The sequence below is a fragment of the Corythoichthys intestinalis genome, chromosome 4, assembly GCF_030265065.1.
Source record: "Corythoichthys intestinalis isolate RoL2023-P3 chromosome 4, ASM3026506v1, whole genome shotgun sequence".
NCBI lineage: Eukaryota > Metazoa > Chordata > Actinopteri > Syngnathiformes > Syngnathidae > Corythoichthys > Corythoichthys intestinalis.
The window spans coordinates 39,300,949-39,328,509 of record NC_080398.1 but is presented as its reverse complement, the minus strand read 5'-3'; the positions used below and the strand labels follow the sequence as shown (position 1 = coordinate 39,328,509).

The window sequence follows — 27,561 nt, the reverse complement described above, 5'->3', positions numbered from 1 at the left end:
GCAGGGGTGGGCATTACGTCGATCGCGATCGACCAGTCGATCGCAACGCTAGCGTGGGTAGCTCGCAGCATCCCAAAAAAAAAAAGTTTTTTTTTAAAATTTTATTTTATTATTATTTTTTAAATGTACATAGTTAATTATGTTATGTGACCAAACATAATTTACCATCCTTTTTGTATTTATATTTTTTTAAATGTACACAGTTATTTGTGTTTTGTGAGCAACATAACCTCATATGTTGCTCACAAAGCATAATTACTGTAACTGTACATTTAATTTTTTTTTTCTTTTTTTTTAGTTCACCCTCCTCTCTTAAGGTAGATCGCGGGAGGTTGTCTCATTTAAAAGTAGATCTTGGAGCAAAAAACACTGAGCACCCCTGATGTACAGTGATCCCTCGCCACTTCGCGCCCTCATCCACCATCCACCAATACAGATAGTCTCACTGTCCCACTCCACCTCCCTCTCCCTGCTCTTTGATTGTCAGGCAGTGCACTGGATTTGCTTATTAAAGTTAATGATGATTGACAGATGTTTGAGTTTGATGTTGCAAGAGACACGAACTTCAATGAGCCGCATGCTTCAACCATCGTTTAACTTGTTAATCAGTTGCTTTGGCAACTATTGTGTGTTAGTGATTAGCTTGAGCGGTTTTGAGTGGACTTACTCAATGAAGCATTTAATAAAGCCAAGCATTTTTCTACTACTTTATTCATGTTCAAAAATAATTCGGTGGGACCGTAACACGTTTAAAACTTATCAAAATTATTACATTTGAAGTGCTTAAAAACCATTTAATGAAATATATAAACACACACACATATATTATATATGCATAAAAAATTATAATTATACTTTGGAGGGGAAAAAAATGAAAAAAATATGTCTTATATGTATTTCTTTCCAGTGCTAAATGTGAATAAATACACTGGCGGGTTCTGGTCCCCATTAACTGCGAAAAACAAGGGATCACTGTCTATACTTTATTAGTTTTTATGTTACACAGTTGAGTGGTTTAGTGAAATATACTGGTGTCAACAATAATCGATGCGGCGATGCATCCCGATGCGGGCCATGGACGATGCGATTCGATGCGGGCAACAAACCGAATCGATTCAGCACATATTAAAATATATAAGTCCGTTCAAAAATCTTCCAGTGATGTAATGGATTTGGTTTCCCCATAGAGGGAGCTATTGTACAAGCAATGCAGGGGGGACGAGGACCTCAAATCTGCTTCCTCATGGGAGTAACGTCACAGACATGCGCAATTGCGCAGTGGCGCTCAAGAAAGCAGAGATAAGACATCATAACAATGGCTCAAGCGGAGAAAGAGGAAGCGCGAAAGATTATTGACGCACCAAAGACATTGAAAGCAGGCATATGGAGACATTTTGGCTTCTATGAGGTTGGTGGGAAACTTGACCAAACTTATGCGGTGTGTAAAAAATGAAAGGCTGCTAGTGTGTGTAAAAAAAAAAAAAAAAAAAAGAAAGCCCTGGTCTCATTCAAAGCACTAATTAAATGCTGTGATGTTTTTTTTATTATTTTTATATATATTACTATTTTCATTTGACTACAACCAGGAATGACACAAGAGCCTATAAAAAGGTGTTTAATGTCTGACCGCTTGTGTTGCCTCATGATTCACGAAAAATATGCTTTGCTTTGGCATTTTAATGCATCCCAGGCTTTAATGCATCATGATGCATTGCCGAATCGAACCGAATCGAATCGTGGCCCTCCGAATCGTAATCGAATCGAATCGTGAGGGCAGTGCCGATGCACACCTCTAGTGAAATACATAACATTTTGTGACCTCTGTTTTGTATTTTTCAACATTTTTAAAGCAAAACATTTTTTTGTTTGTTTTAAAGGTGTATCTGGAAAAACTTGAAAGTTGAGTTAGGTAATAGGACAAATTCAACTCAAGGTGCCGCAAGACTGACTGCCATCGACAGCAATAGACGTTCAACCCATTTGGACTCATAGAAGGGCAAATGATCCCTGCCAGATACTCTCAGTTCAAATGGTTTGGACTTCTGTTGCCGTCGATGCCACCGTAACATAAAATGAGGCAACTCCTCGTCAAGATGACTGACAGGAAGTGCCGGTTTTCCTTTTTTCTCTCTCACAAAAAGCCTGGTATTGTTTTTTGGGAGGAGGGGGTTTGTTTTGTTTTTACAACCGTTCATTATGACAGCATTTTTCTATGGGCATCCTCTCAATGAAAAATAATGTCAAAAAGTTGATTTAAAGTGTTTTCTGCAGGAAATTTGCATTTGGGAGAAAAGTGATGACATTAAAACAGGTTTTGCGGAGTGGTGTTTCATAAAAGATCTTAATTGCAGGAGATGAGTGACAGTTGAGGGTTAAAAAAAAGGGGGGAGTTAACACATTAAGATTAGCTTCAGTGTGTGGGATGATGAAAGAAACGCAATTAGCACTTGCGTTTACAATCCAGTGTTGAAATTTGCAACTATGTTATTCGTAAATATGCAATTGTCATTGTGACCTCATAGCAAATGTATAAATGATCAGCCTTAATTAACACTGTCCTACTAGATTGGCCGTTTAACAAGATATATTAAAAATGGTACTTCTTTAAATAAAATGTTGCATTTTCTTTTATTTTTTAAAAGTATTTTAAATAAATGTTAATGTACTTCATCAGATAAATTAATCTTATCTTAATGAAGTATTGATTATGTGTGAAATAAAACGAGAAATCAATATATTTTTTTAACATTCTTTTTTTTTTTTTTTTTACTTGTTGTAATAATTTCGCCTTAAATTCCTTAAATGTTTTCCTTCCAAATTATCAAGTTTGATAATTGGTTCATTTATTTTAAATCATCCCAAACCCCAGAAAAACAACAACAAAAAAACAACATTGTACACATAATTAACATACAGGTTTATAAAACCATTTGTGTTTCAGTGTAAATAATTAGTGAATTCAAATATTGCAGTTTGAATTACATTATTGAATGTGTATGTTTTTGCAGGCCTTTCAAGTCAACACTAGGGTTTTATTGTTCTTGTGGACACGAACTTTGAAGTCCCAATCCTCTGTCATTTGTGAACCCGTCATCTTAAAACTTGGTAGCAATGTAGCATGCACTAGTATCTATCGATCCTCGAGCATCGTATCAAGGATTGATTAATTAATTGTGAAATTATCAGTCAGGAAAGGGCATCCTGCTGTCGGTTAGAAATTTGCCAGTAGAGGGCAGTGCGGACCTATTGTTTGGGACTCATGCTCCAACTAATTCAATAAGCAGGTAGTCCCTGGGTTACGACGTACTTGACTCACGCCATATCGACTTTATGATGCCGGAGTCTTCTATTTTGAACTTATGTTCAAAATAACACAAATTTTAACAATAAAGCAGTTAACACAGAACAATTGGTGCTCAAATATCCATCTAGTCTGCTCAATATGTAAATTTAGTAGATCAAATTAGCGTAATTTGGCTAACAAAAGTCCGCTAGTTTAAATGCTACGAATGCTAACATATTTGCAATTGTCATAGCAAATCGCTCACACGTAACTCAACAAACTGTAGCTGTGAACATAATTACAAATGCATACACAAACATATTAGCTGAAACAACTAATAGCCTTGTGTGGGCCAAACCAGAGCGCAGCTATCGTTTATCCATGTCAAACATCTGAGTCTGCTTCTCAGTCATACAAGGCAACAGTCAAGCCAGACCCGACGAGGCCACCAGAGGCCAGTGTATCCTCCATCATTAAACAAAATACAGTAAATACTTTTGGATTTTTTGGATATTTATTTTGTAGGGGTACTTAAAGGTTTAATTCCGGTTCTCGAGGGAACTTGGGTTACGTTGCTAGCGTAGGAACAGAACTCGTTCCCAGGGACTACCTGTAGTTTTAAAGATTTATTCAGCTTTTTTTTCTGTGTGAAAAGGGTAAAAACTCATCACCATAGAAAGAAATGCCTCACCTGTCTTTCTTATAGTTTTAAAGTTGTGGCTTCAAATCTCTTCCTGCGTGGTTTACATCCTCTGAGCCCGAGTTTTGATTCTTTGCATTAGGACTGATTTTTTTATTGTGGACTTATTTTCACTGCAGATTCCGATTTCGCCGGTTGTGGGCATGCCCACAATGCTTTCAGGCCGTTAGAGTGCTTTTGCACACTCCTGCTTTTTTTTTTTTTTTTTAAACAAGCGGTTTTATTTTACATTGACTTAGCCTTTTTTCCCTAAATTTGCAACAACAACAAAAAAAGAGTAAACAATATAAAGAAAATAAAAATGTTTCACTTCCCATATAAATTCATGAAAAATACGTAAGTTCAATTCAATGATGGATTCATTTTCACTTAAATAATGCATTTTAATTTCTTCTATTTTTTTTCTGAATTCCTTTACTCATTTCCTCATCGCTTCAATCACTATCTTAGTTCACTGATCGTGCGTCCAGCTGTGCTTAAAGTGTTTCTGGCACATTACGTGTTCTTTGCGGTGGAGCCTGTTTACAGAGTCCACGCGACACAGCACGACGCCTCGTGTCACTTGGAACGAGAAAACAAACCTTGGCTGTCGCTGCATTCATGCAAACCAACCAGCCCCCCCCCCGGACCGGTTTGACCGTACACTAATACAATTGTTGACTCATTTATAACTTTTTCCCTCTCTAGTTTAGAGTAACTGTGAGCCTCTGCCCCAGTTGACATTTGTGCTAGTAGGCCTCCTGCCAGTGAAATGCAAGATGTTAATTCGTGGAATTTTATTAGGTTAGGGCAGAGGTGGGGATTACGTCGATCGCTAGTGTGGGTAGCTCGCAGCATCAAAAAAATATATATATATATAATTTTTTTTTTTTTTTTTAAATGTACATAGTTAATTATGTTATGTGAGCAAACATAATTTACCATCCATTTTTTTATATTTTTTTAAATGTACAGTTATTTGTGTTTTGTGAGCAACATAACCTCATATGTTGCTCACAAAGCATAATTACTGTAACTGTACATTTAAATTTTTTTCTTTTTTTTAGTTCACCCTCCTCTCTTAAGGTAGATCGCGGGAGGTTGTCTCATTTAAAAGTAGATCTTGGAGCAAAAAACATTGAGCACCCCTGACTGAGAGTATAGTCTGGGAACCAGACCATTAACGGCCTCTCGAGCAGGTACAAAATAAATCGACAAATCAGATTCGTTTATTTGCGTGACGTGTTCTTAACGAGCAATGTCACTCTTGCGCGTCGAAAGTCGTCTCCACAACAACAGAGATGGTGAACGGGAGATCCGAGAATATGTTCATATCCACGGTAAAATCAGTTTTAAATGACCAAAAACACATCGACACGAGTCATTGACAACAGTCTGTCTCGCGCTAGCCATGTTGAATAAACTCCGCTCTCTTCGTATGTTTACTTCCGCGCGCAAGTCCCTCGTCCTTCCCTCGTCAATTTAATAACGTCACGCCTGCCCGTCGCTGATTGGTCCACTCCGCTGTGTTTGCTGTGACTTGCTCCGCCCTGGAAATAGTATCCGCGTGAATGGTGGCCAGACTCAATAGCTGGAACAGCGGTGAGTCTGGTGTACCAGGCAAGTTAAAACGCGCTCCTTTACATTCAGTTGGACTCTCAATGTCTTTTTTTTTTTTAATTTTTCACTTTTTTAAAAATTCATTCATTCATTTTCCATGTCGCTTTTCCATAACAAGGGTAGACTGGGTCTATTATGGTATACGTTCATTTGAGTTGTATTCACAAGACTCCTGATAATGGCTTCCAGCATCATAGTTTGTATATTGTGACTAAATATTGCGCTGAACGAGTTGTTGAAATGTTTAAATGTAGTTTGACCAAAGTCTGAGTAAGTTTTATGTTTATTTCGCGCACCTATTTTGATTGGGAATGCAGGTTCTCTTTGCATTGTTGTGTTAACTGTAAGAATAGGGCCTTCAGTAATACAGAATGAAGCACCTTTCTTCTTGGTGACATTTTTTGAGAGGTATGGGTATTAGTTTTATAGTATTTTCACGATATGATACTTATGTTTGTTGTGAAAGAGTTGTCGAAGGTTTGACAATAAACGGCGTGGTCCGCACTTCGAATCTGAATACCTGTCTACTTTAAAAAAAAAAAAAAATTTTGACAACAAGAAGCCACAACACAAACCAAAAAATTAAAGAAAATAAACACATATGCTAAAGGGGGGGTTCCAAATATTTCACATCAGGGAAAAAAAGAAAACAATAATACAGTAAGCAAGTATTCACAAAAAGTTTTTGTTTTTTTTCCACAAACATGAATTATTCTTTCCGCTTTCAGATTCTTTGACTTAGCAATGTGTCCATATGACGTCACCGCCTAGCGACGTCAACAACAATGGCAACCTACTTGTTAAAATTTTACAAATATCATTGAAACAAAATATTAAGAGGGCTTTTAATATCAAATTATTATAAGTTGTATTAACATTTATCTTTAAAGAGCATACGACACCAGAAAAAAAGTCTTAAATGGCATTATTATGTGAATTAGAATCATATTTTGAGACGATTCGACCATATACAACAATTTAGCAAAGCGCAGATGACGAGAAATTAGTCTTTTAATCTGCCGGTTAGCCACGCCTACAATTATAGGGCTTTAGCGTCCCCAACAGGTGGATGACGTCAGCGGTAGACTAGGCTCATCGGTTTTACTATTCAGCCCATTGAGGGGGAATTGTTCAGAACGAGGAAAACGAGACGAAGAGAGCTGCAAAATGTCATTGTTTCAGTCTCTCTACTCCCAATATTTTTACAGGATATTCTTTTTATCCAAGTATTTTCCCCAATAGCTATATAAATGGCTTGAGAAGGACCAGTCAGCCCGTCGAGGGGGAACTATTCACAATGAGGAAAACGCGACGAAGAGAGCGGCAAAATGTCATTGTTTCTGTCTCTTTACTTCAATATTTTTACAGGATATTCTTTTTACCCAAGTACTTTCCCCAATTGCTAAATAAATGGCATGGTCATGACAAATAACTTGTGCTAAATGGAATATAAAATAATAAAAATCCATTTATTCAAGACGATATGGCAAAATTACTCCATAATGGTCAAAACAGTCGACTTTACCTTTACTGTCACACCTGCCGAACGATATTTTATGACACCTAAATCGGACATATGTCATTTCCCTTCCCCGGCTTCGGAGAATGTAAACAGACCAGAAGGAGTGACAGCTAGCCGACATGCTAACCCGAACCGAGGGATGTTTCAAAGTCTTCGAAGTGGAAAATCACACATAACTAGCCTGGATTATTTGACATGACGACCCGGTTGTCGAGTTTCTTTGCGGATCGGCAAACCGCCCGGCGGAGAGCAATTTACAGTTCGTTCCCTGGAGGAGGGTGGCTGGAATTGTTGTGTAGCTAACGTGCTAACAGCTAACTGCTAATGAGCGTGAGGATAGCTTTTTACATGCCTATCAATGATCAAACGTAAGTAGTCCTTTATTTAAAGGAATTTTATAGTGTTTACTTTGTAATCACTGTATTCGTATTTGACATAATACAAAACAAGATGTTTACTCACTTCCTTGTAAGTCCAATGGTCCCACAGTAAATATCCACGGTGAATGGGAACCTTTTGAAACTCCAAAAAGGCGCATACGCCTCTCCCGCATACAGAATGATTTTTCTGCAGCCGTTTGGCTGGCGTGATGCGAAAAATAAAAGTATTAATCTGCAAAATCAGCTGAATCCTTCGTCCTCATACACAACAGTACACTGTAGCGTGAAGAGGACGTCTTCTACCGTACACGTCACAGCGCCCTCCTCCTCAATGCGAGACCGAAGCCGGAAGTCACTCATTTTCCTGGCGCGGGATTCAAAAAACTAAATAAATATAGCGATCGCTTCCACACACATCCAAGCGGTCCATATCATTCAGGAGCATAAAATACCGCGTGTATTATGAAATAAACATGCTTTTTCGTGTCACAAGCACTTTAAAGAACTACATGTCTTTCTATTCGTGGAGTCCTTTAAAAAAGGCAGCAAACCTGGGTCAGATAGTACTTTAAGAGTTTTACAAAGTACCGTTATTCATGTCTTTTTTTCCTGTTTTATTAGGTTGTTAACTGAATAATACATGATCCCTTATATACTTCCCACGTTCATGTCTGATCATTTCTCTTGTATAACAGTTGTCTTATTTCTTTTGCAGGCAGAGTCTGTATGTGGACCATCACTATTTGCCCTCTCTTCAGGTTTCCTTGTCTGTACTGCGCGACCACTCTCTTACCAGTTCTGGGGCAGACCCACCCACCCAACCAACTGCCCCACTTTCCCCCTGAGTATCCTATTAATTGACAGCAGGTACAGTGCCTTGCAAAAGTATTCGGCCCCCTTGAATCTTGCAACCTTTCGCCACATTTCAGGCTTCAAACATAAAGATATGAAATTTAATTTTTTTGTCAAGAATCAACAGCAAGTGGGACACAATCGTGAAGTGGAACAACATTTATTGGATAATTTAAACTTTTTTAACAAATAAAAAACTGAAAAGTGGGGCGTGCAATATTATTCGGCCCCTTTCCCATAGCAAAAATTTGTTGCTCATCTGTTGCTTAATCTCGTCTTGTGAGACGAATTTGAGCGTCTCAAATTTATCTCATTCTCTGCTTATTTGTTTCTGAATTTGTGCTCCTAAGGGTACCCTTAGGAGCAAGGAATGAGTCTAAATGAGCGAAGACGTCATTGAGACAAAGGAGATCGATTCAAGCAAACCAGATGAGCAATATTTGAGAAATAAAAGAAATATACGAGTTCTCAAAATTGTCTTAATCATGTCTTGGTTTCTTTGCAGTGGAATTTAAGAGAATGGAATGAGAAACCTAAGACTTATATGAGGTATATCCGAGACATATGAACCTTAAAAAAGATCTCATCTATGTCTCACTTGATTCTCTTAAAGGGGATGTAGTGCCCTGGGAAAATTTTAATATTCCATCATTTATCCATAAACGCATGCCTTTTGTATTCATATCATGCCACTTCGTGTAATTACACACAAGAAAATGAGAGAAATTTGGCTCGATTGTCAAGCTAAAACGACCGGCGCCCGAGATCTGGCAGATTGTGTGCGTGACAAGTGAAGAGAGTGCCACCGGCCACTAGGGGGGCAGCGCCTGTCTGCATCAATATAATTCTTTCTAGTGAAGGGAGAATTAGGGGTGTTTTGAGCTGTTTGTGCTGATGCATTGTGTTCGTCCTGCATATATTCCAGGTTCCCTCATGAAGAAACACCCCTCGTTGTCAATAAAAGAGAATTCAGAATTGTTTCTTCAACAAGAAAAAGGCTCAGTGCTTTAATACTGAATGGCGGCGATGATGGCAGACAATTTCGTTTCTTGTTTCAGCGACGAATCCGACGTAGAAGGACGTTACAAATGTTCACCTAATGGTGACGAGGAGAGTTACAAAGCTTTAATCGGTGTTTTAGGTTACCAATTTGAGCCCAAACGAACGCCAATGCAGCGTAATTAAACGGTCATTGAGGGGAGCAATGACACTGATGAAACATCGGCAGCAGATCATGTGGGAAACACCAATGATTTGTTTTGCATTTCTTTTTGTGAAGCTGATACACAGTGACTGCAAAATAAAGCAATGCATAGAATAATTATCATTTATTGCGCTATCATAGCTTTTCGCTCTGCTAACAGACACAAATATGAATGGGATCAGAGGATTTGTTCTATATATTTTACGAACGATAATTTATACATGTGTCCAGTCCTGTATCCAATGCGTGACATTTTTTTTAAATTATAAAAGTACTCACTCTGGCCATTTCGAGCTTGGCTGCTCCCCTCCTTTGCTTGGCTTTAGCCTCCTTTACCAGTCATCGTCCTCTCTCTTGATATCTCGGGACATTTAGGTAGCTGTGCCTGTATGGTCGGCACCGCATCTCCTTTGAGCAGCAATCTTTTAGCAAAACCCGATTTCTCTTGTCCATAGTTCGAGAAGCTTTCAGTTGGAAAATGCGCACCACAGAAAAGCGTACCAGAGGCTGTGTCTAGAAAATTAGCCCTCTTTGCACGGACGAACTTTACCCATTTTTTGTGTAGTCCAGCTTTTTTTTTCTCGCGTTCAGGAACTCAGGGATACTATATTCCGATAAATAACTATTTGTACACCACATAGCACAGCAGTTTTGAACCATTGTTGTGATGTTTTGGTCAAACAAACCTCAACGCTACTCTCTCGTCGTTAAAAAACAATGGCACCTAGCTCCGCCTCGACTGTCAATCACTTGTCGTGACGTCTCCGCCCCATTCGGCTGTTTCCGGAACACTTTCGGTAATGTTCGTCATTTTCGATCTATTTTCGATAATTGCTCATTAATGTGATTGATTTTTTTGTTAACTTTATCAATATTTGTTATCTTGGCACATAACGGTTCTATTGATGTCTCACACCCCCTTTGCCGCTACATCCCCTTTAAAGGTCTTAGAATATGGGTTATCAGAGCCATATTTGAGGCATGTGAGAGAACATTGAGAATGTAATTTAATATGAATGATAAATTAAGAATAACTCAACGAAAAGTAATGTTTAGTATTACAAAGTTTTTGCATTTTTAAAAATCACAACAAAATACAACATAATGTGTAAGAACAAAAATACTTGAAAAAAGCCATTTCAACTGTGTGAAAGCTTTATTTAAAATATTTAGAACAGCTCACAATTACTTCATAAATTCATTAAAGCAACACTAGGTACGTTTTCAAACTTTATAAAATATTTTCATAACATTTTTGATCATATGTCAACGGACTAGTAGAATGCCACCTCTTAGATCTTGAAGGGGTCTGTATCTCTTTCACCGTCACTAATTGACTTTCCCCATTCATTATAAATGTGTAAGTCAATGCTAACGCTCTGCACGCATTCTGCAAAGATGGCGGAGCAGCGAAATAAAAATATTGTCTGAAAAGAAAGGGCTGCTACCAGGAATTACAGAACGATGAGTTCGGGTGGGGGGGCCACACTGATTCATTACCTTATTACTTTTCATCCTTCACACAGCCGCTGGAAACATGTTTTATCCAGCTGCAGGTGACCATTGTGATTTTACAACACTATTCGGGTGTGCGCCGGTCCTCATGGGAAACGCGGTATTCCTTAAGGCAAAGCACTACAGCTTTTGTCCAACCGCGTCGCTAAAATCTACTAAAACTGAAAAGTTACCAAGTGTTGCTTTAAATCTGTCGGCTGACATTGACAGCGCTTAAACCTTCACTCCATCTGAACTGGGAGCGCTGGCAGCTAATGAACGAATTCACTGACACCCTTCTCGTTAAAATGGAGTGGATGTTTACTAGTGACTGATTGAAATTCACAGACGAAAAATAAAAACAGCTAAAAGATTGGACACTTAAATGGCACTGAAAGGGTTAAAATGTGTTTGGAATGAAATGCAGGTAGTCCCCAGGTTACAACGGACATGATTTACCGTTTTCGACTTTACAACGTCTGCGTCTTGTTTTTTGTTTTTCAATGTTGACTTTTTTGTGATGCATGGCATGCTTACATTTTGACGCAGGAAGCATAGAACAAGAAGCGAGCGTATGTACAGATGTGCCAGCTCACCCCGCACACGCAGCTGCCGAGTGACAAAAGTGACAACCTGCGCGCACATTTGTTGCTTGTGAAGCATCCGCAGGCAACGGATGTATTTAACCCCTTTTGTACTGCCTATTATGAGCTTTCAATTGCGGTTGAATACTTGGGGTCCAATTGTTATGTCGTTTTTGATGATGTGCGGATGCTAACTGATACATTCTAATCATTTGTTATTGCTGTATCAGCAGCTACTTGTAAACGCAAATTTGAATTGCTGTTATAAAGGTGAGACTGATTTAATTTAATCTTCTTTTAATTTCATTCTGAAAAGTGTGAATAAAGTCAGAAAACCACACGGACGTCTCATCGAACTCACTGTCTAGCTAGAACTTGGCTCCAACATCTTGGCGAGGAAAGTACAGGGACGTATACTGGACTGTCTCAGGAAATTAGAATATTGTGTATTCTAATTTTATGAGACAGTCCTGTATGTTGGTGCTATCGTCAACTGGATGTACAGTATATACAGTATATCAAATAGTCCCCGGAAAACAAAAAAAAAAAACAAAAAAAAAAAGACTTTATATCCTTTCAATGAGTGCAGTATACAGGACTGTCTCATAAAATTAGAATACACAATATTCTAATTTCCTGAGACAGTCCAGTAATCTGTGTTTTGGGATGTTTTTTAGAAGGTGTTTTGAGGTACTTAAAGGGTTCATGCCGACTTATGTGGAAATCCTGTGTCCTCAGCGCGCTTGCGCAAGCATTCGCAAATCGGCTAGTACTCACTATTTTTGTTTTTATTGAGTTTAGTTAGTACCTTTTCATGGCCTCAAAAGTACTTTTTGCATGTTATTACCCTCTCATACTTTTAACCATTTTTTTGTTCTAGCTTTAAAGCAGTTGACCACATTGGTCACGTAGCGCATTTAAACTGTATTTAATACAACTACATTTAAGTATTTTCTCAAGGCATTTTTTTAGTACGTTCTCCCTGTATGCATCTAAACAAAAAAGTTGAGCGCGCACAGTACTACTTTGGGTGTCAAATTCGACTCAAGTAGACGTTTCACCGATGCAGATTTTGGCAGAACACCGGAGCTACGGCGCCAACACAGCAACGGAACTTGTTCGTAAATCGGGGACTACCTGTAGGTAAACCTCAACTGGAGAGAATTTGGAGATACAGCACTCCTACGAAATGGCTCTTGCTCTACATTTATATGCAAAGGCTTTTTTTTAGTTTGCCTCCTCCATATGATCCCAGTCAGGCAAATTCCCAGGCAAATTCGAAAACCTCACGACATAGGCTGTAAAACAAAAATAATATCTTGCATGAGTAATTTGACTGATGTAGCCAACCATAACAACAACTACACATGAGTTTAAAAGGTCAAAATAATTTTGAGAAAACTTACTCATGATTCCTGTGACTTTTTTCTGGTCAAGGACCCCCTTTTCTGAGGCGTTGATGCCAGGACGACCGAAAGGGATTGCACGACGACCGAAAGGGATTGCACGTTGACACTCTTCAATAAGGAAAAAGTGATCAAAAAGTGCATCAAATAGGAACATGCGAGGGCAAATGATGGTTCAGCACCTGTTGAGGCATTTAAAACAGACTCATGTCAAGTTGGGCCCCTCTTCTCACGAAATATATTCAATAGTGGTCTTGTAGAGCTTACCATCTGACCATTTTGCTAAAACGGGATCTCCTGATCGAAGATCTTGCAGCTGTACTGGAGCCTCATCCCTTTTCAAAATGGCAGCTCTGTAAAGATTTTGCCGGTATAACCATCCTCCCATCCTACAAATGCAAAACACCCTAAGAGAGAATGAGGAAAAAAAGATGTTGAACTTTTTATATTTGGGCAAAACAATTTACCCTGGTGTTTTTAGAGGTAATTTGGACCACAGGCTGAAGGCTGCAACTCAAAGTGCGTGCATGGGTAAATCGTAAACCTACTTAGAGGCAAAAATAAACCCACAATAATTAAATCAGCATAGATACAAAAAACAAAAGACGATTACAAGTAAATTAAAAAAAAAACACACAAAAAAAAAACGAGCAACCACGTTTCAAGACGATTGATTCATGTACAACAGACGAGTATTTAACAATAACTATTTGAGTGGCTGCTTTACAGGCCTTTCAGCCTGAAATGATCCAACTGTGCACAATGGATACTATATACTTACCGGATTCCTCTTTTGAGGGATTTGTGTAGCACTGCATGTCCTTAATTTTCTGTGTGTCCGTTGTCTTTCTTGATGGATTTTTATTCTCCATCCTGTAAATGATCAAATAAATATTGAATCAATAAGTCTAATGTAAACAGTATTCAACCTCATTCCCTCATGCATTGGTGGGTGGGGGTGGGGGGTGGGGGGCATGAATGAGTAAAAAAAAAAAAAAAAGGAATTGAGACATTCTGTTTCAGGACCGAGAGGAAAATATGAAATAAATGTTGAAATAGTTAGTCTAAACAGCTGTCAAACCGATTCCAGAAAGGGCAAAGTGGGTGCTGGATTTTGTTCCAACCGATACCACGCAGAGAGTTTAACCAATGAACTTTCTGCTGAAACAAGCAGCACCTGACAATGATTAACTGATTACACATGTAAAAGATCTGATTGGTACAAAAGTATCCTCTTCATTGGTTGGAAAGCAAACCTGCACCCACTTGGCCCTTTCTGGAATCAGTTTGACACCTGTGGTCTAGTCTAGAGCATTAATAGGAGGGGTAGTCTTATCTGTAGAGTCCTTGAAGGGCTCTCAACTAAATCATTTTTTTATTTTATCTTTTCATGCATAACCAACCAAATATCAAGTCATTAGCCGTGTTTAATTATGCACCATTAACACCGACATTAGCAATTTCTTAGCATTACCTCGAAATGGAAAGTCATGCAAACGTGTGTTCAATACTATTATTTCATAGGTTTTGTTAGCATTTTTCTGGCGAGGAAAAGAAAACTTAGTCCCGTGATTAGCTAGGAGTTTGGCGTTAGCCGTTAGCCAATGATAGATACAGTATATGGTAAAATAGTTCGTCCTAGGCCCACAGAATTTCGTTAGTTAACTCTTATTCACAAAATAATCGATAAGGCGCTCACGTATCCAAGTCTCCCTCAGCGTGGTGATGTCGAAAACTGCTTCAGTGGTGGCCAGAAGGACACTTTTGTTGTATTTTCCCGTGACCGTAACTTTCCGCTCGTCACAGTGCAGCTGTGATGGTCACATTCTTCTTCGTGGCATCTTGCAATTACTGCCACCTGCTGCCATACTATCTTGGAAATCATTCCATTTAACACGTGTTATTTTGTTTTTAAATAAAATATTCTTAGTATTGAATTATTTTTTACTATTTCCGTGTTTGTTGTTTGATTGATTTTAGACTTTAACTGCCTAATATCTTGTTTTAAAATGTAATTCACTTGGTGCCGGTATAATGTTGCTTTCAAGTGATCTGGGAAAGATGAACGTTGCCACTTGCTAATGGCGTACCGCAAGCAATACGTCACTTCCGCTCATTATAATTCATGACATTAGCTACCGTTGCTAACCGAGGACAAGCCATCGTTTGTCCCTAATAGGAAATGAATGGAACTCGTGTACGAAGGAGACGTTTACAGCGCTAAACCTACCAATTCTCTCCGAAAATGATGTGCCTGGTGCCAAATTGACTGGCATAGATGTGGAAGAACATAAAAATATTCAGTTAAAGAGATGGCTTTAGTGTCGAAGGCTGAAAAAGACGAAAAAAACGAGCCGACCTAAGCATAGCTTTAGCTTTTTTATCGATGCGACTGACAATGACATTCTCCCGTTTCAACAAGCTATCCTTTACCATCAGCCCTGTCTTTCTTACATATCCTCTGGTTGTCCTACGTCTCTTACCGTTCTTGGGGGTAATTTAGTTAGCTTTGTGTAGCGATCGCAAATGCTACTCAGTGACAGCCAACGAACACTTTTATTTTTTCATTGATAACACATCTTAATCCTATAATTTATTTACACTCCCCCCTTACTAAAGTTGTTTTTTTATATATATATATATAACAGAAACGGTAACAGTGGCAGTCAGATACCATTGTAATTCTTTTCAGGTCATTCATTGTCAGACAAAGGCAGTACGGCACAACGTTACGCTAAAAAAAATAAGTTAAAAATATAAAAATGGCTTACCTCATTGTCCTCTGAAAGACCATGCCAACCCAACATAATGTTTACTGCATATGAAACGTGAATGGATTCGCCGAGCTGGTGTTAAAGTCCGCGCAAGTTGATTCGGTCTTTACATTTTTTCCTCCCGAGTTTTTGGTTTCCCGGAACGTATGAAGAAAACATCCTTCATGGTCGTAATGTCTAGAGTCGTTTCTACAAGTTCCAAAAAAGCAATGCGTGATCGGCATGTTAGTTTTTGAAAGATTACCGGCGAAAAGTAGCACTTTTTACGTTGGGTCTATGCGAGGGCGGGTCTATAATGTCCCACTTCGGCTTTACTTCCGCTTTACGATGCGACGTCACGGTCTAAAAATAGCCTGCGTGCGATACGCCATTGGTACGATCGCGTCCTGTTCGTGTGCTTTTGTAGTCGTAGGAAAAAGGAAAAACGAAGGGGAAAAAACGGCAGACTTTGGTTTGTTGCGTGGGCAAAACTGTGTTACCTATTGATTAAATTACTACAACAAGAAGAGTCTCAATGCAAGTTTTTTTTTTGTTATTATCAATAAACTAGAGAATGTAGAATTTTATAACTGTCACTGCGTTATCAGGCAGGCGTCATAAATACGGGCAAATTGACTGTTGAAAAAAATAAATAACAGTCTTTCTCGTTTTTCCGCCATTTTTAAAGTTTGAAGGTTGTCTCATCCCGGAAACTCGGGTATCATAATATATTCTCAGTTTTCCATTAGAAAGTACGACTATCGAGTCGTTCATTCTACTTTGTGTAAATGAACCAGATATGTTATTAAAATATTTGCTCGATTATATTATTTTCTCGGAATTTTGCACGAGATTAAGATGTGATTGCTTTTACAATGAAATCATCTCGAAATGAGCTATTACTAACTGGAAGGAGTTCAAATTGAGCACTATTTGTAACTGGCATATGTCTATTAAGGGCTGCTTGGCATGATCAGGAAATGAGGCAGCTTTGAGACAAGTTTAAGAAGTAAAAGACTTTGCTCATCCATATCTTTCCCTGAGACATTACTGAGATACTGAGTACAAGTAAGGGAGCTCAAATTGAGACGCTTTTGAGATCAACACAAGATCTCATAGTTGTCTATTGGTGAGATCTTGAAAGGAGACTGACAGCAATGCTCACTGTGAGACTTATTTCTCACGAGACAAATTTGAGAAAAGCGAGAAAACCACTCTGGTCTCAATCGTTGCTCGATTGATACTGATTCACTTCTCAGAGATGTAAATGAGACATGAACGAGATCTCATCGTAAATTTTGCTTTGCTATGGGTTACTTTCAGTGCAGCAAACTCACTCCAGAAGTTCAGTGAGGATCTCTGAATGATCCAATGTTGTCCTAAATGACCGATGATGATAAATAGAATCCACCTGTGTGTAATCAAGTCTCCGTATAAATGCACCTGCTCTGTGATAGTCTCAGGGTTCTGTTTAAAGTGCAGAGAGCATTATGAAAACCAAGGAACACACCAGGCAGGTCCGAGATACAAAAAGATTTCCCAAGCTTTAAACATCTCAAAGAACACTGTGCAAGCCATCATATTGAAATGGAAGGAGCATCAGACCACTTCAAATCTACCAAGACCCGGCCGTCCTTCCAAACTTTCTTCTCAAACAGGGAGAAAACTGATCAGAGATGCAGCCAAGAGGCCCATGATCACTCTGGATGAACTGCAGAGATCTACAGCTGAGGTGGGGGAGTCTGTCCATAGGACAACAATCAGTCGTACACTGCACAAATCTGGCCTTTATGGAAGAGTGGCAAGAAGAAAGCCATTTCTCAAAGGTATCCATAAAAAGTCTCGTTTAAAGTTTGCTACAAGCCACCTGGGAGACACACCAAACATGTGGAAGAAGGTGCTCTGGTCAGATGAAACCAAAATTGAACTTTTGGCCACAATGCAAAACGATATGTTTGGCGTAAAAGCAACACAGCTCATCACCCTGAACACACCATCCCCACTGTCAAACATGGTGGTGGCAGCATCATGGTTTGGGCCTGCTTTTCTTCAGCAGGGACAGGGAAGTTGGTTAAAATTGACGGGAAGATGGATGCAGCCAAATACAGGAACATTCTGGAAGAAAACCTGTTGGTATCTGCACAAGACCTGAGACTGGGACGGAGATTTATCTTCCAACAGGACAATGATCCAAAACATAAAGCCAAATCTACAATGGAATGGTTCAAAAATAAACGTATCCAGGTGTTAGAATGGCCAAGTCGAAGTCCAGACCTGAATCCAATGGAGAATCTGTGGAAAGAGCTGAAGACTGCTGTTCACAAACACTCTCCATCCAACCTCACTGAGCTCGAGCTGTTTTGCAAGGAAGAATGGGCAAGAATGTCAGTCTCTCGATGTGCAAAACTGATAGAAACATACCCCAAGCGACTTGCAGCTGTAATTGGAGCAAAAGGTGGCGCTACAAAGTATTAACGCAAGGGGGCCGAATAATATTGCACGCCCCACTTTTCAGTTTTTTATGTGTTAAAAAAGTTTAAATTATCCAATAAATTTTGTTCCACTTCACGATTGTGTCCCACTTGTTGTTGATTCTTGACAAAAAATTAAAATTTTATATCTTCATGTTTGAAGCCTGAAATGTGGCGAAAGGTTGCAAGGTTCAAGGGGGCCGAATACTTTTGCAAGGCACTGTATATATGATATATATACATTTTCTAAATAAAATAAATCATGTTGACCTTGCAGTTACCTTACCCAAAGTACCCAGTTACGGGAAAATAAACTGAAAATGCAAGTTGTGCAACTTCACAACATCAAGAAGATTAGACCTGATGAAACACAGCAGGCTAATACATGGGCATTTTGGTCGAGTCCACTCCATACCCTGCCTCTATCCAGATTGTCATTGCACCTTCAAGTCATGGGGTGCATTAAGGACACATTTGTCAAGGCGTCATTCTCACTCAACCCAGCCAGGCAACATCATTTCATTCACATGCATTGTCTGTAATTCATGCTCTTTTGACAACGAGAGAATCTTTTTTGAACATCTTGGTGGCCATCTAAAAAAGTTTGAAACTGTACCTTGTGTTTTTGAGGGTTGTGATTACAAGACCAACATATATACAACATTCCACAGCCACAAAAGTAGAAAACACAACCTACATTTGTTGGAAGATTTCAAGACCACTGTTCTTCATCAACACCCAAACAATCAGGATGTAGAAAGTGTTTTCGTTGAGGATGTTGAAAACGACTGTGGCTCTGTCCTTGAGACAGATGAGGACTTGAACAAAATTATTACCAAGAGAGTGGGGTTGCTCCTCCTGAAAATGGAGAGCATTTTCAATGTATCCAATTCATGAATTGATGAGCTCGTACAGGAACTTCATTTTCTTACAGCGTTTGTATCTGGCCCAGTCATTAAAGAGATAATTCTGAGGACTTTGAGAAAACATGGCTGTACGTTTGAAGACTCAGTAATATCAGAACTCGTCAAAGACCTTTGCAAAATAAGCCCTGGACTTCAGCAGTCTGTTCAGAAGAGAGCAATTTAGGAAGGATCATCTTTCATCAACTGAACCAGTTGAATACGTACTTGACAGTAGAGAGAACAAAACACTAACTGCACTACCTACTTTATTAATGGTATTTAATGAATTAGACAGCGAAGGAGAGGAGGTGACACAGTGTATTGACTGTAATAGAAACATAAGTTGCAAACAGTATAAACCTGAGCAACTCAAAGCGTTGACGAATATGAATAATTGCTCATTCCTACATTTAAATATCAGAAGCCTGAACAAGCACTATGATGATCTAGTTACTCTTCTTACAAGTACAGGCTGCAACTTTGATGCAATAGGTTGTAGCGAAACTTGGTTGAATGATAAATCATACGTTGACATCTTAAGTCTTAATGGTCATAAGTTGTTTACCAAGAACAGATGTGGCAGATCTGGTGGTGGTGTGTGCCTATATATCTCCTCTGCATACAATGTGAATGTCTGTGATGATATTGACATAGCAGACAATCACAATGACTCCCTTTTTGTTGAGATAAGTAGTAAAAACCGGAAGAACCTTATTATCGGCGTAATCTATCGTCCCCCAGACGCGGACCTAGAAATCTTTAGGAACCGAATGGAGGAAGCATTATTCTATATAAACAGCAAAAGCAAGAGCTGTGTCATCCTTGGCAACTTCAACATTGACCTCTCAAGGGATGATGCTGCTCAGAATGACTTTATAAATGTATTATATTCTTCATCCTTCTTCCCTACAATTAATACTTATACCAGAGTCACTCAATCCACAAAGTCGATTATTGATAACATCACAAATATTCAAAACTCTACACTTACGTCTGGAGCCGTACTCTCTGACATTTCGGATCACTTCCCCATTGTATTGTTTGCTGACCTTCATGTTAAATCGTCACCATACACCATGAAATAAAAATAAAAATATTAAATGAATAAACCATGCATAATTTCAGTGAGGATTTGAAGGCCAAGGGATGGAATAGAATAAATATACAGTTGTAAAGATGCTAATGCTGCATTTGAGACGCTCACTAAAGAAATAACTGACGCGATTCAAAGGACAATTCCTGAAAAAAAACATCAAATGTAGCACATTTAATCAAAATCCAGGGATCACCAAGGGTATACTAAAATCTATCAAGCACAAAAATAAATTATACAAAAAATATATAAATAAACCTAATTATGATAATAAAAATAAATATATCAATTATAGAAATAAACTTACATACATTATCAGGAAAAGGAAGAGTGACCATTATGCAGAATTGATAAACGCATCACAGGGTGACTGTAAGACATGCTGGAGAGTACTGCACAAGGCAAAAAACAAAAACCTCCTCTGTTCCCTGACCATGATAATAGTACAACTGCAGCCACCACAAATAACAGTCTTGCTGACAAATTCAATAATTACTTTGTCTCTATTGGTAGTAATATACTGTATCTAGTAAAATCAGTCAGCCTCAAGATGCCTCCTTTAGAGATTATTTATCAGGTAACTACCTGGGCTCCTTCTTCCTGAATCCAGCTACCAATGATGAAGTTTATAAAATAATCAGGAATATAAAGAATTCAAATTCAGCTGCAGCAGATGGGATTTCCAATAAAATTCTGAAAAGTATTTCCAACATTATCACTGGACCTCTTACCCACTGTATCAATCTGTCTCTACTCTCTGGAGTGGTGCCTCAGACAGCAAAAATTGCACGAATCACACCAATTTTTAAATCTGGAGATAAAAATTATCTGAGCAATTACCGACCAATATCTATTCTGCCTACCCTTTCTAAGGTATTGGAAAGAGTAGTTTACAACAAACTAAATAATTACCTAGACAAGCTAGACATCATTGTACCATTGCAGTATGGATGTAGAAAGAAAAATGGTACATACTGGACTGTCTCAGGAAATTAGAATATTGTGTATTCTAATTTTATGAGACAGTCCTGTATGTTGGTGCTATCGTCAACTGGATGTACAGTATATACAGTATATCAAATAGTCCCCGGAAAACAAAAAAAAAAAACAAAAAAAAAAAGACTTTATATCCTTTCAATGAGTGCAGTATACAGGACTGTCTCATAAAATTAGAATACACAATATTCTAATTTCCTGAGACAGTCCAGTATATGGCAGTACTTGATCTAACGGAAAAAATCCACAATACAATTGACAAAGGGGACTACTGAGTCGGCATTTTTTTGGACCTATCCAAAGCATTTGACACCATTAAGACCGATATACTAATTAAAAAACTACAACATTATGGGATTAGAGGCCTAGCGCTAGAATGGTTCCATAGCTATCTATCTGGATGACATCAGTATGTCAACATTAATAATTCAGAATCATCATTCAAACTCATCAATCATGGAGTCCCCCAGGGCTCCATTTTAGGGCCGCTCCTTTTCATCCTGTACATTAATGACTTTGTTAATTCCTCATCTGTTTTTCATAAAGAACTATTTGCTGATGATACAAATTTATTCTTTTCCCATAAACATCCCTCTACACTTGAGCAAATCATAAATAGTGAACTAAAGAAAATAGAAACATGGTTCAAATGTAATAAGCTCTCTCTAAATATCAATAAAACAAATTACATTGTGTTTCGCTCCTATAAAAAACAGCCCATCAAACAAATTTGTTTAAACATAAATGGAGAAACCATTGAAAGAGTGCTCTACAAAATTCCTGGGGATCCATATTGATGAGTACCTTAATTTTAAAAAACATATCGATGAGCTCACAAATAAACTGTCGAAATATGCCGCTCTGTTTTTTAAACTGCGACATTATATCCCACTATCTGCACTTCTCACCCTGTATAAATCTTTATTTGAACCACATCTACAATATTGTAATATCATATGGTGCAACACATTTCCAACCTATCTAAAAAAGCTTGAAACACTGCAGAAAAAAGTCATACGTGCCATAATATGGTCCGGGTTCAATGCTCCAACTAAATTAATATTTCACCATCATCACCTTCTGAAGCTGAAAGAACACAATTACTTTCAAAATGCTTACATAATGTATGAGGTCATCCATAAACTAAACCATAAATTAAGTGATCTCATCCCAATCTATACTCCTCAGCACACATATACAACCAGAAGAAAAAATCACATCACAGGAAAAAACACAAGGCTAAAGTCTACAAGCTTTGGCATTGTGTGCAGAGGACCACAGATCTGGAATGAACTGGACGAAACACTTAAAATGTCACACTCCATCTCTATTTTTAAGAAAAAACTGAAAACTCATCTCCTTGCCTTGTATGCTTAATATGCTGTCTTTGAATAACATTCCTAAGGTATCACATGTCAAATCCGATGTAATCAGAATTTTGAAATTTCTCATAGTTAATTGTATGTATGTGTATGGATGTGTGTATGTGTGTGTTGTTTGACTGGGCCCCTACTAAAAGCTTTAAATAGCTTATTCGGAGTGTCCCTTTAATGCATCTTGTCAGATGAACTGATTGTATATATGACCATGTTCTTATTACAACACAAAAGGCCGTCTGAAGTCTCTTCAGTATACAGGTCATTTAATGATGGATCTTTACTAAGAGAGAACGCCTTTTTATATGAAGATGAACTTAAACTCCCACTCATCCTTTACATAGATGACTTTGAGGTGTGCAACCCTCTGGGAACATCCCGAAAGAAACAAAGTCACAGCAGTGTACTGGGTGTTTAGAGACATACCTGCCACATTTAGATCTACACTGACTTCCATTTACTAACCATTTTGTGCAAGGCAAATGATGTCAACCAGTATGGCTACGCAAAGGTTTTGGACCCACTGCTCAAAGATTTGAAGTCCTTTGAAGATAATGGTATTTTTGTCCCAAGTCTGGGTAAAGTGGTCAAGGGCACTGTACTTGCCGTAGTCGCTGACAATCTTGGTGCTAACTCAATAGGTGGGTTTGTTGAAAGCTTTTCAGCTTCACATTTCTGTCTCTTTTGCATTGGAGAACGGTCACAGATCCAGGAGCATGAAGTAGGAGAAGGACTATTTCCTCTACGGACTAAGTCCAACTATGCCATGCATGTCAAAGCAGCACTGTCTGATCTTGCAGAAGCTCATCAATGTGGAGTTAAAAGACAGTGTCCCATCTCAGACAGATTCAGTCACTTTCATGCTACATCAGGTTATCCCCCAGATGCTTTGCATGATTTGCTTGAAGGGATCGTACCTGTGGAAATATCACTCTGTCTTGATGTGTTAATCAGGAAGAAATACATCTTTCTTGAGGAGCTCAACCATTCCATCCGTAGCTTTCCTTACAAATGGAGTGACAAAACAAACTGTCCCCAACCCATTGCCTCAAATTTCACGTCACGAAAAACTGTAGGAGGTAACGCACATGAAAACTGGTGCTTGTTGAGAATCATACCACTCATGATTGGTGACAAAGTCCCAGAAGATGAGCCCGCGTGGGAGGTTTTGATGACCCTGAGAGATGTTGTTGAGCTTGTCATGGCTCCTCTCCACACAGATGAGACAATAGGATACATGCAAAGTAAGATCTCAGAACACCGTTACAGATATTTGAAAGTGTTCCCAGAGGAGAGAGTGAAACCAAAACATCACTTTCTTGAACATTATCCTTTGCTCACAACTGTTTACGGACCACTTGTACTTTTCTGGACCATGAGATTTGAAGCCAAACATTGATTTTTTAAAAAGAATTGTGAGACAGACTGGATGTTTCAGAAACATTCTCATGACAATGGCAAGAAACCACCAATTGATGATTGCGTATCATACCAACAATTGCAACAACCAAAGCCCAGTACTGTCAGTGTCCCAGAAGACTCAAGTGGCAGTCGATGTTCTAAAATACAGCATTAAGAAGTCCTTTGGAAAGAAGTTCCCTGGGGAAGAGTTTGTGAACATGCCAAATGAAGCAACCATTTTAGGCACAGAGGAATGATGTTGCCATTTGGCTCAACAGGAGGCCAACTTTGGAGAAATACAGCAAATAATCATTGTGCGGGACACGCCTGTCTTTGTTCTGAAGTTGCTTAGTGGCTGGTACTGTGAACACCTGAGAAGCTTCAAAGTAGAGCCGACAGGAGAGACAGAAATCGTTAAACATTGCTCCCCTTGGCTGCGTACAATGCAGCAGATGGCCGTATGGTGTGCCTTAAACACTTCATTTGCTCATCAGAGTAAGTGTAATCGGTTGATTATTTCTGTTATATCAAATGTATGTGCTCTTTTCAAGTACAGTTACTGGGAAAAAAAACTATTCAGAGTTAAGTGCTGTCCATACCAACTCTCAACTACTGTATGGCCAGGCATCATTAATTTATTTATTGTAATTTTTGTGATGATGCATACAACATTGCCACTGAAAATGTGATGCATACTTACGCTCGCCTCTTTCCTTCCTCATCTCCCTCTCAAAATAATAATGATTTTTTATTCAAATTTCCATTGAACTAAATCTCCATTTATTGCAGAAAAACATTGAAGCAAACCTATGCAAGTAAGCTCATCAACTATCAAATTCTTTTCTTTCTGTCTCTACAGCAGCGAAAACATCCCAAACAAAGATGGCAGTCCAATTAAGAGTCATAATGGAAGACGACATTCGGAAGTTGACACTGCCAACAGGCATTCCTAATAGAGTGGAAGATCTTATTTCCATAGTGAGGGAAACTTTCCAATTGCCTGGGGAATTTAGACTGCATTACGAAGATAAAGAGTTTAACAATCAGTTTTTTAGTGTCACCTCAACTGCTGATTTGTACGACAAGGCCACTGTTAAGGTGATCCTAAAAGAGCCGATCATCACCCCTGACCTACAGCCAGTATGTGAATACTCAACATTGAGCTCTTTGAGTTCTAAAGTATCAGCGTACGAAAAACAAGATGCACAATTACCGTGCCAAGCTAAAATCTCGAAAATATGCTTACCCACAGATCGAAGTCAACACATTAAAGAGGAAGCATCCAGTTGACGCAGTCCCATCAAAAAATGTGAAAAAGCAGAAAAAAGCTGAGGTAAATTCCCTCCCTCCTCACCCTATTGGTGAAAGCCAAGACACACTCGATAAAGAGCGGCTTGAATTACTCAACGAAGTAAAAAAGAAAAACAATGCAAAGATAATCACGTATAAAATGAGGAAAACCTTCTCGAGCCGAAGACTTGAAGTGGTGACCCTCCGCCCCTCTGTGAATGTGATTAAAGAAAGGTGGCCAGCATTATTCAGTGAGGCTCAGGTGAGAATGTCTGATCATTCACCAAGAAACATTCATGTGATGACTTTGAGATCTGGTCTGTCATTTAAAATTTGCTTTTTTTGTCCTTTTACTTACTTGCTAGATCAAGAAAGAGTTCAGACGTATCACTACAGTCTCCTTGGAGGACAAGTTCATGAAGAATCTTGACCAGTACACACCAGGTCTTTTGAGGGTTATGCGTGCTAAGGGAGGAGCTGCTGGTTCCAAAATGCGCCCTCTGCTAGACACTGTAAATGACGTAAGTTATCTTACTTTTTTCCCCAAATATGTAATAATTGATTTGAGTGAATTACAAGTGATAATATAATTTGTTAACAGTTGCTTTGCTGTGCACAAAGTTGAGCTCCTTACTAGCTTAACAAACTACAATTTAACATCTGAAATGTTAAAAAAAATGTTTTAGATTTGAAGGAATTCGATCTTATGTAAATCTCTGAGTTACACTAACTGTCTTTTCACTAAATTGTATCTCCCTACAGACACAGATCATCGAGAAGAAACGGGATGCAGTTGTCTGCTGCCTAATTGATTACTTCGGTGAAAAACGAGAGGATCTTTTCTATGACTGCAAGGTATGTCATATTGATAAGACATGATTGACTAACTCAAGGGACCATCTCCTCTCGTCTCCTCAAAATAGGACACCTTTAAATTTTCACCACAACTTGAACAGTTATTTAATAATATACTGAAATAAATGTGTACGCTTTTTGTTTCTTCCTGTGACATCTAGGAATGTGAGGACTTCACAGATAAAACCATTCAGGTGATCGTGATGCACAGTAACATGGCTGTGGAGGATCCATCAGATGTGTCGATTGTGATTGAGGGGAACCAAGTGATGGAAGGATGTGGAAGCAGAACAAAGGCATGTGTACTGCTGATGGGGCTGATATATGCCCTCAACCTGGAATATCCAAAAAGGCTGAAGAACACATTTGAAACTTTTCAAAAGATTTTTTTGGAACTAGATAGAGATAACCTACCTAAGAAGGTAGACAGTCTGAAAAAAAAGCTAATGCAATAGACCAGGGGTGCTCAATGTTTTTTGCTCCAAGATCTACTTTTAAATGAGACAACCTCCCGCGATCTACCTTAAGAGAGGAGGGTGAACTAAAAAAAAGAAAAAAATTTAAATGTACAGTTACAGTACTTATGCTTTGTGAGCAACATATGAGGTTATGTAATTTTTTTTTTTTTATGCTGCGAGCTACCTACACTAGCGTTGCGATCGAGTGGTCGATCGCGATCGACGTAATGCCCACCCGTGCAATAGACAGACATACATTTCCAGTTCCAAGAGGATGACCTTCTTCAAGTCCAAGGTCTAGTTCAAGTTTATTGTCCCCTAAGGAGGGGAAAGTTTTTTTTTTTTTTTTTATCTCATCCTATATCGGACAGTGAGTGCAAGCACAGACACTAAACAGTATTGGTGTTCATCTATCTATTTCAAGCATAGTTCATAGTGCATCTATCTATTTGTCAATTATTGAGAAACTGTATTTTAAGCAGTAAGCTTATTGCGTTATGAAACAGGTTTATTTCTTTGAAATGTTGCGTTATTCTGTAATGTTTTTGATCGGTTGGTTGATTACTGCTGCATGTTAACAAGGTGGTTATATATATATATATATATATATATATATATATATATATATATATATATATAGACAGTTATGGATATGCAGTGCCAAACAAAAGCGTTTTTAGCCCTGATTTAAAGGAGCTAACAGTTTGAGCATACTTTAGACGTTCGGGTAACTTGTTCCAGAGGTGAGGAGCATAATAACTAAATGCTGCCTCACCCTGCTTGGTTCTTGTTCTTGGAACATGCAGAAGACCCGTTCCAGACGACCTTAGGGGTCTAGATGTCTCATAGGAATCTAACAAGTCAAGCATGTATTTTGGTCCAAGGCCATTAAGTGTTTTGTAGACGAGCAGTAGTATTTTATAGTCTATCCTTTGACTC

At 38.6% G+C, this 27,561-nt stretch overlaps 2 protein-coding genes and 1 long non-coding RNA gene across 5 annotated transcripts in view; 2 read left to right on the top strand and 1 right to left on the bottom strand.

The window, feature by feature from the left end:
• Positions 1–27,561, top strand: part of LOC130914970 (apoptosis-associated speck-like protein containing a CARD) — a 71,220-nt gene that overhangs the window by 24,114 nt on the left and 19,545 nt on the right. The window lies entirely within an intron of this gene.
• Positions 1,287–26,954, top strand: LOC130914969 (uncharacterized). Of its 3 annotated transcripts, XM_057834584.1 has the most exons (7): positions 1,287–1,408; positions 8,200–8,351; positions 24,879–25,159; positions 25,272–25,571; positions 25,675–25,830; positions 26,072–26,164; positions 26,326–26,954. In XM_057834584.1, exons 3-7 carry the CDS (start codon positions 24,902–24,904, stop codon positions 26,617–26,619), a joined length of 1,101 nt encoding a protein of 366 aa, XP_057690567.1. In that variant the 5' UTR covers positions 1,287–1,408; positions 8,200–8,351; positions 24,879–24,901; the 3' UTR covers positions 26,620–26,954. The 3 variants fall into 3 exon arrangements, with proteins under 3 accessions (XP_057690567.1, XP_057690566.1, XP_057690565.1); XM_057834583.1 differs by lacking the exons at positions 1,287–1,408; positions 8,200–8,351 and adding an exon at positions 21,415–24,514 and having other exon boundaries at positions 24,879–25,117; XM_057834582.1 differs by lacking the exons at positions 1,287–1,408; positions 8,200–8,351 and adding an exon at positions 21,415–24,514.
• On the bottom strand, positions 12,271–14,872 carry LOC130914971 (uncharacterized). Its single transcript, XR_009063032.1, has 5 exons — positions 14,724–14,872; positions 13,806–13,897; positions 13,292–13,431; positions 13,025–13,206; positions 12,271–12,916 (listed from the first exon to the last, which is right to left on the bottom strand). It is a non-coding gene; the product is annotated as an uncharacterized LOC130914971 (long non-coding RNA).